Below are 12,292 nucleotides of genomic sequence, written 5' to 3'. Positions count from 1 at the left end.
ATAACAGCTGTATTTAAACACATGGCAGAAGCCATTAGGCATGAAAGAATTACTCTTTTTCTAGTAAATCATGGCTGTCTAACAAATTTTATACATGACTGTCCTTGTCCATATTATGAGCCAAATTGTGTCTTGTTTTATCCCAGTTAAGATGCACTGGTTACTATAGTTCCTGGAATAATTCGTATTCCCCTTACAGCTCAGAATGCAATGTGGGGAAATGAAACTAAACAGAAGTTTTCCTTATAGACAGAGGAGAGTTCTAGAGCCATGAAGAAAGAACGAGGAGTGAGGAAGGAAATAAGCTCCTGTAGAGTACTTAATATCTGTAATATCTTTCAGTTCTGTCCTTTTTTCTTCTACATGTTTAAACACCACATTAGAACCTCATCTGCGCACTACTTTTATGGAAATTATTATCAGGGCTCCTGTTTTCATATTTTCCTATTTACAGCTGCAGTCCCATTTGCTTTGCCATTGGGGTAATTTCTGCGACAGGTTGTTAGAAACCAATAACCTTACTGAGACTGTGCAACTTTTTATACCCGTACTGGCAGCTAGTCAGTACAGAAATCCACCTAGCACAAGCTGCTGGGAAATAATCCCAGGCACTATGTGAGCAGCATGGCTACAGCCCGGTAGAGAACAACCAAATATGGAACCAAACTAAAACTGAACCACTTCACACATCAGTAACTATACTTCCCTGAGCAATTAAATAAACATCAACCTCGGTATAGTAAGAATTACTGGGCCCTAAGGATGCAGTATGACACAGTAAGCTTTTACCACAGATAGAGATGGTCTAAAAACACTGTGAGCATCTAGCAAAACACTGGGAATAGCATGCAACAACATGGGTATTGTTCTTTTCTAGCTCCATTGATTATCCATTGTCTGAAGCCTCAGATTGGTTACAAGCTGGCACTCAACCCTTGGACAGGAATTCCTGTGAATACTGGGCTTTTGAGAACAAGCTCTACATAAGTGGGAAGGATATGCCGTGCATTGGCCAAGCTCTGGGCTGTCATATGCAGTACTCAATAGGACTGCTTTCCAGTCTCAGCACATACCACTACATCTGAGTCAAGGCAATGTCCCAACTGCTCAAGAGGAGATAACAAAGCCCTTTTCAGTGCTGCATCTTCCTCCAAGTAGGAATCCTCACAACCCTTCTGCAGCCAAGATGAATTTGCCTTTAGCCAGAAAGCCAGTTCTGTGTCTTCTGCATACAAAATTTGTGGTTGTGTTTCCGATGACTCAAGTGTTGTTTAGCTCCCACCCATGATGTTCATTGTTTATGTCCCTGGATTTTTTACCTAATCAACTACATATGCACATAATTTCACTTTGTAATAGCTCTAAGTAGAACTTACTTTTCATGAAATCTCTGCATTACAATGAATATTTCTACGCTTACCCCAGGAACGAGTCAGACTGTGATCGCTTTTTAAGCTTCATCCACTTATTGATCAGTTGGTTGAAAAATTTAAACAGCTGTTTGCTTTTGCCCAAACATTTTCATGCAATTTAATTAAGAACTATTTTAAGTAGTGTATTCCTCTTTCAGAAGTCTCAGTATCAGATAAGATTTTCAAGAATCATTTGTGCGCACTATCATGTACGTTGTTTTAGTACAGACACAGACAAAGCACAGAAGTCAATTCCTCCCTCTCCAACTTTATGCTTTAACTCCAACATAAAAATAGTGCTGGACCTCATTCTCCACATTCGATATTCTCAATATGCCATTATGCAATTATGTAAATAAATACATTTTAAATGTGTATTTATTCTCCTTAAGGTAAGATTCTTTCCTATATCAGTAAAAGGAATTCTCAGAATATGAGATAAGAAGTAATTTCGGAGCTGTGCAAATTATGAGGCCTAATTCCAGTATCTCTTCTCCTTATGGATTCTCTGATGTCTAATACAATATCAGTTTATTAGTCTTGCCTTCAGTTGAGGTACTAGCAGTTTCTTTCTTTCTATTCTTCTCATCTGCTTATTTTTGTAATGAAGGCACAATCCTGGGTTCATCTAAGGATTCTCTCATGAGAAGGCAAGAGAAGTGTGAGAGGCAGAGCACATTAAATGCATGGAAATGCAGAAGCAGACCTGCCTGCAAAGCAAGGCTTTCAGTTCACAGTGAATTTCTTCTTTTTGATTTTTTTTTTTTAATCTGAATTTTTTATTTATTCTCCTCAAAGCAGATGGCCCTTGGGCCTTGCTCACTGGAATGGGTTAATGGCATGGTTAATAGCTTTGCTGCACACAGCAGAAATCCGAAGGCCCAAAACCTCCCTTCCGGATGCACCTGCACTGTGTCCCTGAACAGCCATTCCAGGTAGATGTGTATGGCAGCCTCTCCGTGCTGCCATAAATTAGTGCTTGACCTGGAGCTGTGACCTGAGAGTCTGCAGGACAAACATCCGAATATGAGGGACCCAGCACGTCCTGGGTCTGTGGCTCTGGGGCAGACTCAGCACGCAGCCAGCCACCAGGTCTGGGAACTCTGGAAGAACAGGTTCCTTACACAGAATAAGCTTTTCTTTTTCAGGCCATTTCATCAGGAAAACACTGAACTGTGCATATCAATACCAATATCACGATGATATTGGTGATCCTGCCCCTCTACTCTGCTTTTGTGAGACCTCATTTGGAGTATTGTGTACAGTTCTGGTGTCCTCAACATAAAAAGGACATGGAGCTGTTGGAGCAAGTCCAGAGGAGGCCACGAGGATGATCGGGGGCTGGAGCACCTCCCGTATGAAGACAGGCTGAAAGAATTGGGGCTGTTCAGCCTGGAGAAGAGAAGGCTGCGTGGAGACCTCATAGCAGCCTTCCAGTATCTGAAGGGGGCCTATAAGGATGCTGGGGAGGGACTCTTCCTTAGGGACTGTAGTGATAGGACAAGGGGGAATGGGTTGAAACTTAAACAGAGGAAGTTTAGGTTAAATATAAGGAAGAAGTTCTTTACAGTGAAGGTGGTGAGGCACTGGAATGTGTTGCCCAAGGAAGTTGTGAATGCTCCATCCCTGGCAGCGTTCAAGGCCAGGTTGGACAGAGCCTTGGGTGACATGGTTTAGTGCGAGGTGTCCCTATGGCAGGGGGTTGGAACTAGATGATCTTAAGGTCCTTTCCAACCTTAACCATTCTATGATTCTATGATTCTGTGGCCCTCTGCACAGTAAGGAGCTGCTTAAGAATGAAGAGTAGGTGCTTAAAAGTGGGCCTGAAAAAGACAGAGTTGCTGGGCTGAGGAATGATTTCCGAAACATTCTTAGCAGTGAGATAGAGAAAGACCCATTATTTTCCAATTCTTTATGCACTTTAAAGAGATACTGGAATTTCTGTCTGACATCAAGCTCTCAGAACAGCAATAGCCACAAGTAAAATTTTCTGCCACCTCTGGGTGGCTACAGATTTGTCCATCCAAGCAGACAGTGGCCTGACCTTGACTATTCATGCCTGCATTACATCTTGGCAGGACCACAGCCCACAGTACACCTGGCACAAAGCCTTCAGTACCTGGAAACTCCAGTTAATACAAGGTGTTGCATATTATATGATTATCAGTGGAAGTTGCTACCATCAGCAACTGGTAGCATTGTCTATACCTGCTTTCTTTGTCCCACACACCCCAGACTGGATCCTCACATCCATTCCTGATTTTGGTTTCAGCTGTTGGTTCTTAATTTCAAGTGGCTCAATGGGCTGGGTCCAGGTTATCTGAAAAAACACCTAAACCTCCAGGAAGAAGACAGTGATTTGACAACTACTCTCCCGTACACAATGGAACCCCCTATGGTTCTGCCTAAGACCCACACCCAAAAAGAAACTTCCCACCATCTGCTTCAAGCATAAACTGCATTTCTTAAGCCTTCTCTCGATGTAAACACATACTAACACAGGGCTTTTCAAACCAAACAAAACTAATTACGAAAGTATTAAAAACAATTGCCCCTGAGGAGTCTTCTGCTTTTCCTCACCTACCACTTGGGGAGGATGAGTGAACAACCACCATACTGTTGATAGCAGTAGTCCTGTAAATACAGTAGTGGGAGGCTTTCAGAGACTAACAATTAGATCAGATCATGTGTACAGCAGAACAAAATTCCCAAGTTATACCAACTGCCTTTCCCCAAAGCATTCAGCTTTTCCCCTCTAGAACCTCTCACCTGGTTAACACTCGCACACAGAGATATCACAAGTGAGCATTGTGGGAAATAACACACAAACAAGCCCACAAAGTACTTCAGAACTCTTATATCAAACACTTGCAAGTGGGTTTTGAACCAGAATACAATGTACCCAGCCCAGATAGGCTTGCTTTTGCTGTAACCTTGGTGTGCTCATTTCCATGTAAATACACAGAAAGTTCTTCACCTTGGAACTATTTCACAGGGGGGTCGTATCTGGAATGTAGGTCTGAAGTGAGCTCTGCGTGTGCTTGTAAATCATTTGTGCTAAATGATTTGTGTAAACCTAAGACATACAGAGGCTTTCTGCAGCAGAAAACAAAATAAATAGAGAAAACAAAATATTTGGGAAGCAATGTTATGTTACCAAATCCACACTGAGGACCAAGTTTTGGAGGACTTGGGGGCTCCACAGTACTTCAGCGAATGGAAGCACTGTAACACACTGGCTGTAGCTAAGGGCTTGGAAGTCCTAGCTCAGTGTACCACCCCTGGGAAAACCCTGGTCATTATGTCAGCTGTGACTAATGTCACCCACGGTGCCCAACCTGCAAAGGAATTGCAGAGCTGCCTTCAGCTCTCAAAGCACTCCCTACACCAACCCTTGTATAATGCTAACATTCCAGTACAAACTGGAAAGAATCCTCGGTAAAATTTATGGGTCTGTGTCCCTTTGCACCAAGTCACGGAGTGGCAAGATGGTGCGATGACCCACCTGCACAACTGGTCACGGGCATCCACTGCACCTCCAACCAGGAATAAATGGGATGCCAGGATTGCATGTTGTTCTCTCCCCCAGTCACTCACTTTGCCATACTGGAGAATGTCAACATGCTGCTGTATATAGGGTCAGACCTTCGTGCTTGCAACTAAAATAACAGCAAACATTGTAGGAGTGTTGAAAAACATTTTCTGATGTGTTTTTGCTTTAAGAGGAAAAAATAGTATCCTTACAGAATCAACTGTCTTCTCAATATTACATTCTACTATTTCTGCTTAATTTTCTCCCACCTAAATGGCAACCGTGCTTTAAAGAACCAAGTGCTGTATCCTTAATAAATTATAAAGTCAATCTTCATAATTTCTCTTCTCATATGTTGGTCAGAGATGGTTTCAACACAGAAAGATATATGGGAGGTAACCTAGGTCTTCCTCCAACAAAGCACTTAAGCATATACTTCAGCATGTCAGCAGCCAGCTGAAGGCACTGGGATATATTTCAAGTTCTGCACGCATTTCATGATTTTATTGAAGTCCAAAGGCAAATAAAAAATGAACATACAGCAGAAAAATACCCTCCAATATCCACATAATTGACACTATGGCAGTACCAGGACCTTCTACTGAAATTCCACAAAATTAGGAAAATACTTTATTTGGTTGATTCAGCAATGTTCCTTTTGGAGGCAGTGACAAAAAAATAGCTTTATTAGAGCACAAGTTTGACCTAACTCCATTTAGATGGAAGCAAAACTTTTTACCTCCACTGGAAATGGAGCTCAATGACAAAATATAAGACTTTTTATAATTGAAGCAATATCCCAAAAAGTAAGTCCTGACAGTGGAATCATGAGATGTTGTAAAATCTTAACCTTTACTTACTTATAAGCATGCACTTGTCAGGAAATCAGGTTCTAAGGTCCTTCACAATTTCTATGTAGAGTGCTTACACTTCTAGGATGCATCAGTGCATCTCTGACATTTGTGTAAGTGCCAAATAAACAATGGTACTGTTATTTCGATCCTTTTAGAAAGTTCTTAGATGATATTTCCAGTAATACTTGGGTTTTGTTTTGTGGCTGGAATGGTTTTTTTAGGTTGGATTTTCCTATAGTTTTAATGGGTTTTCTCCTTCTCATCACATTCCTGGTGCCACTATTTTACCAGATATCTGAAATACTTCTGCACTGATAAGAAGTACTGGTTGTCCTGGGACAGCATCCAGGAAAGATACATACATTTAAGGAGGTCTGAAATATCACAGCACTTCCCAAACATACAGGCTAGTCATTGCAACCACTTTGGCAATGGCAAGCCTGGAAAAGCTGATAGTGGATTTAAAAATAAAGGAATATAGCACAGTACTTTAGCATGGCTACAACTAGGACAAAAAAGAAGGTAGTACTTTTGTTTCTTTGCCCAGAAAATGCTGGCAAATACAGAATAAACCAGTGCAATACTGAGTTATCCAAACAAGTTAATCAGCCACACCACAGAGAATCGGGCCTTCTCTAACATTCGTTCACCTTCAGCTGTACCTTGTTTGCCTTCCTCATGTCCATGATTGGTAAAGCATTAGACAGACTGTGTGGCACATCGGAAAGCAACTACTGAGCATGGATTTCTGCTGATGGCAGGGTTTTGAAATACTCAAGGCACTGGCACCAGCTCATGTGTAAATGGCAACCTTGACTCTACTTTTGAGTTATTTTGAAATAAAAGCATTTGCAGTAACACGAGGCAAGAAAAGGGATCCTAGAAACAATCACACACACGAATAATTTAGATCTCTAAAGTCACATGCAGTCACGACAGAATGAAATATTCATAAACTCAAGGAAGATGAAATTCTCTGTTCATCTATCACAATATGTAAATCACCAGTTATCGGTTCAAAAATAAAGCCCTTGTATCCACCTTATTAAACTGTACGGGCCCTGTTCAGACGATCATTGAGGCTCGCTTTTAATTTAAACAATAGCAAAGATTTTACCAAACAGTAACAAACCTAAAAGCGTAGGAGGTAAAGACTACAAACACAGGGTCTCCACTTAGAGAGAACCATTATTTTCAAAATGCCTTGTATTTCTCATGATAATTGCAACTCTGGTCATGCAAGTCTGTGGTGTGACATAGTTTTTGTGTTAAATTATTCCATTGCTGGTTTGCATTCCTTCATTGCCTTGCTGTTCTCTTACACATCTGTAGCAAAACCCAACTACAGTAAAACTTGTTGAAGAAACACAGCTCAAACCGAGTACACGGCAACATTTCTGTTTTTTTCATCTATGCTAGGTTTGGGGTATTTGTCCATTCGGAGAATTACTGGGATTTCAATAAAATACAAACGGACTGGGTTCACGGTCTGGCACACACTGTTCCCTCCTTGCAACAATTACGATGAAACTTGCACATTTACCAGTCTCTGCCTATTACAGACCTACATACACAGCAGAATTCCTCGGCTTCGGTTCGGTAAAACCATGCCGAGAAAAATGAATGGAAACGAAGACGGTGCCCACAGACAAAAGCACTGATCAATGCACTCCGCTGACATTATCTTAATGGCAACCTTTTTCCATCCCATCCTCCCTACTTTCCGATTCTCCCAGCAGCAGACACAGCCGCACCAAAGGGATGCGATCTGACCCATTTATCGCTGAACTCCCTCACCCACAGGTTTCCTTCCACTCGGCGGCGAGCAGCCGTCCCCGGTCCACAATGACACAGCAGGGCTGGAGGGACACGGCGCCCGGGCTCCCTCCCCGGGGGACCGGCCGCTGGGTGAAAGCCGAGCCGAGGGGAGGGGACCCGCGGCCCTGCCGGCGCCGGCCCCTCGAAGTGAGGTAAACTTTGCGGCCGCACCTGGGCCGCCGCCCGCGGCGCCGCTCTCGCAGGGCGGGCGGAACAATGCCCCGCGCCCCGGGCCCCGCGGCGGCGGCGGCCCCGCGTTTCCCCCCCCCTACCCCGTGTCCTCAGACAACCTCCGCCGCCGGCCCCCCGCCTCCCGCCGCCGCCGCCGCGCTGACAAAGGGCGGCGCGGGGCTGCCCGCGGCGGCGTGGCCGCGGCCGGGCGGGAGCGGGCCCACCGCCCCCCCCAAACCCCCCGCCCCGCCGAGCGCGGCCCCGGGCAGCCGGCCCCTCTGGCGGGCGCGGCGCCGGCCGGCCGGCGGCGGAGCGGACCTACCTTTTTGTCCTCTTTCTCGCTGCCGTGCCTCCGCTCCGTGTGGCCGCTGTCGGCGGCGGGGGCCGGCTCCGCGGGCTGCCCATCGCGGTGGTGCGGGCGCTGGTGCGGGCAGCCGCCAGACCCCGCCGCCGGGGGGATGGGCTCCTGGCACGGAGAAACTCCCTTAACATCCATCTCCATCTTCCAGTTCACTGTATTGCGAGACAAAAGCAGGCAAACACTTTCCACCACCCCGCGTCCTTCTTGTGCTTTCCTTTCTCCCTCTTTTGTGGGTTTGGTTTTTTTCTTTTTTCGGTCCTTCTTTCCTTTCTTTTTTTTTTCTTTTTCCGTCCTTCCTTCCTTCTTTCCTTCCTTCCCTTTCCCCCCTCAGGAGGCCGTGACACGCATGGCTCTGGCCGCCGCCGCTGCACCGATCCGGCGGCTGCAATTCTCCCCTAGATCCTCCAGACTTTTGTATCCAGCGTGCGTGTGTAAGAGTGTGTCTGTGTATGTGTGTGCGTGTGTGTGTGTGTGCGTGTGCGTGTGCGCGCGTGTGTGTGCGTGTGCGCGCGTGCCCTTGGCACGGCGGCCTTCAATCGCCCCGCAACGGCGAACGCTAACTAAGCAGATCTCTCGCCACGAAGATCAACTCCCGGCCCCGGTCTAACCGTGGGGGTTATTTACTTTGCTCTATCGATGTCCCAGGCCCGGACGAGCCCTGGTGGCTGCGGCTCTGTGAACAAAGTTCACTGGAGGGAGCCGAGCCCGGGCAGGGGTGGGGGCGAGGGGAAACCCCCGGGTTTTTACACGGGGGAAGTGACAATAACCCGGTAATGTCAAGTAAAAGTTAAACCTCCCCCTTCCTCCCCTCCCCCTCCCCTCTCCACATCCCAGGCAAGCGCAATACAGCAAAGCAAAACAAGCGATTTCAGACCTGTGCAAGGTGCTGGTGGCGAGAAGAGACGAGCATTTACCCGATTGCTGCTTTTATTTTATTTTCCCCTCGCCTCCCCCCCAGCACCACCCGCTATTGCAAACGTGGGCTCCGCGATGTTAATCTCCTCTCCGCGGGCTGGGGGCATGTGTGTGACTGGAGCTCCCTCTCTCTCAGGCAGCCAGCGCCACGCAGCACTGCACAAGGAGAACTGGAGTAAGGAGAAAAACAAAAGCAAATCCAGGCTGGAAATCTACATCAGCACCAGCCGCCGGCTCTGCGATTTTATCAACACAAATGGAAGAAAAGAAAAGGAAAAAAAGAAATCGTGTGTAAGCTGCTAAATCGGTCGTGGCACACGATTGTTTTAGTCCTTGTGTTAGCTTCCTTCTCAGACTGAAGTTGGACATGGTAGGGAAAAATGCAATCTCATTAAGAGTGTTCTACAACAAAACAAGAATTTCCTCAGTGGCACCGGAGCCAAGCCAACTCTTCAGCTATTCCCCTTTTCCTTTTGAAGAGATGAATGGTGAGCGTAGACCTGATCGCTCTCAAATCAGGACACCATCAGGTGACCAGTCTGCACTTCTAAATATAACACCACATTGTCCTGAGGAGCAGCTGCTTTGAAAGTTAACTGGAAACATCTACCGAGAGCCTGCAGTGTCAAGATACATATCTGTTCTATACCTGGTCCATCTAATGCATATGCTGACCTCTCCGATAGCAACTACCTGCTCCACAGGAATACTGAGCCACATCCTCAGGAGCTTGTCTGTGTTATGCCAGGAAAGAACCTGTCTCGGGGGTATTTCGGGAAGCTGGTGACTATCAGGTATTACATGGTGCCCTTTTATTCCTCACCTTGGGTTCCGTTATTCCCCAGCAGGATTGTTACTGTGGGAACCTGAACAGACCTTATTGCAACGAAGTATTTGGGCAAAGGGCTAGGGCTAATCTCACAATAGAGAGAAAAAAAGGTCTTTGTCACACACCAATTTTTAAAATACACATCTCAAAAGATCCTCTATTAATATTCTCAAAGCATGGCACGTACTTGCAGGCCCTGCTGTCTTCTCAGCTTGGTGCTAATAAGAAGCATTTCTACTGAAACTACCAGCATCCATGTTTTAAATTGAGGTAAATAAAAAGACAATCAAGCCCTGAATATTAAAGTTTATAATCAGATACTTTAGACTACTCATAATCATTTATTTACAATCATTTAAATATAGTCTACTTTTTGGGTGGAAGGATTTAAACATGCTGGATACTCATATGGTTTTAGCTTCATTAGTAAAAAGCAGCACTGATTGCAGATAGATAGGCACTTTTGAGGGGATCTGTTTGCATTCCGAATGCTGCGGAACGCATGCAAAGGTGGACTTTGCTGCAGAAAAGCAATGAACCCACATAGACAACAAGCCACTCCTCTGTCAGTCCGCCTGCGCAGTCACACACAACCTTCTTCCACACACAACAAAGCACACAAGGAACAAAATTCTGTGCTCGAGAGCTTTTCCAGTTTGGGTCAAAGAACTTCCAGTATTACAGGTTGGAAAATGGCAAGATAAAAGTGCAAGTAGAAACATCGTTAATGTTCATTCACTGCACTGCACACTTAGAAAATTACTGATAAATGGCATAGAAACCTTCCCATGATGGATAATACTAAATAATCCTGTTAGAAAACAATTCCCAATCTACCGTCTCCGGATCTGTAAAGTAAAACTCGAAGCAAACCCAAACTATCTAAAAATAGAGTAAAGCTAACCCAAATACAAACATTTCATCGTGTGCTTGGAAGCTTACTGGAGCTGGACACTGGCACAGAACCAAGGAAAACTAATTCCAGAGGTGGGGGCCCTTGACTCAGAAAGCTCTGCTCCTAATCCTAGAGAGTTTAACCCCCCAAACCAATAGAAACTTCTTAGATGGCTTGGGCGAACATGGTCATGCATAAGAGAAGGGCAGGCCCTAGACTATATGAAAGTCAGTAGAAAGATTTGCATTTGGCTGCTGAATTTCCAAATTCCCTTTCTTTCTTTTCTTTTCCTCATCTTTAGGTTTTTTTTGTGCTGCAGAAGATTTACAATACTATTGCAACAATAAAATTATTACAAGTAATTCAGCACGACACTGTGCTCACATTTGTCCTCTGCACAGACCAGGTTTCTGCCCAGCTGCTGTTATTCAATGGATTTCAAAAGAGTCCTAAGTAGAACATGTTTTGTCAGGCTAAGGTAGAGGTCTGAATAATCATCACAAATTTCTGTGAGAGAAATAATGGTATTCCTGCCAAGCATACTTTGAGGTACACACAGTAACTACAAATCTAGGAGCACTAACAAATTGTACAGGAAAACAAAATCTGAACCAGCAGGCTGAGAAGATAAGGAATATGACCTCCCTCCAGTCTCCTAAGTGGTCCTTCTGACAAGTATCAGGTTCCTCAGGTCTAGGCAGAAGCACATGAGCTTTTACCCTGAATTATTTTTGGTAAACACTTAGAGAAAAGTGGGACTACAGACCATAATAATGCAACAAGCCTCAGAGATGAAGAGTTGGTCAGGAGTGCGTAACAAAGAGGTTTTGGTACCCTCAACTAACAGTACATACGCTGAACTCAAAATCTATGTCCACGAACAGTATTTGGAGGTGAGCTGGAAGAATGGTGAGCCAGATTCCTGTATCACATGGCAACTGTCTTCGAAGACAATCCATTGAGAAGCAGAAACCAGGGAGCCTCACTGGAGGGCAAGTCAATCCACACTGGAAAAGCCTTGTTCGGAAGAAAATAACATTTTTGTGTTGGATGCTTTCCAGAAGTGCTGACATTGAAAAAAAATGAGCGTGGATCCTTCACTCATGTTCACTGTGGTAAAACAGTATACATATATATAGTCTTTACTTATATATAGCTTCTAGATAGACTAATAAAGTACATTACTGAATATGGACTGTCTATTACCATACACAACATTCATTAAGAGTTTCTGAGCCCAGATCTATTGTTAATTTTTCAAGTGAAAAGGCATTAACATGTTGCTGGTGAAACCAATACTACAGCTCATTAACACATGCTCCATGCTCCCACATATTTTTAAGTCGTTGGTTGTGCTGTAGAAGAGGTGTAGGTGACTAAACAGATTCCAAAGACATCAACATTCTAAAATGCAAAAGGAAAACCTTCCAAGACCAATGACATTCTTCATGTCTCAAATAAATCAAAATTAGGGAGTGATGACACTATGAATTTAATTAAAGGCT

At 44.6% G+C, this 12,292-nt stretch overlaps 1 protein-coding gene across 2 annotated transcripts in view; it reads right to left on the bottom strand.

The window, feature by feature from the left end:
• Positions 1-8,911, bottom strand: part of RBMS3 (RNA binding motif single stranded interacting protein 3) — a 712,107-nt gene extending 703,196 nt beyond the window's left edge. For both annotated transcript variants that reach the window (XM_030490138.1, XM_030490143.1), the window contains exon 1: positions 8,110-8,911. In XM_030490138.1, the coding sequence (XP_030345998.1) occupies positions 8,110-8,289 (180 nt within the window). In that variant the 5' untranslated portion in view covers positions 8,290-8,911. The remainder of the gene's footprint in view (positions 1-8,109) is intronic.
• Positions 8,912-12,292: the final 3,381 nt, after the last annotated feature.

The sequence above is a fragment of the Strigops habroptila genome, chromosome 1 (assembly GCF_004027225.2).
Source record: "Strigops habroptila isolate Jane chromosome 1, bStrHab1.2.pri, whole genome shotgun sequence".
In the NCBI taxonomy this organism is placed as follows: domain Eukaryota; kingdom Metazoa; phylum Chordata; class Aves; order Psittaciformes; family Psittacidae; genus Strigops; species Strigops habroptila.
This window is presented reverse-complemented; position numbering and strand designations above follow the sequence as displayed.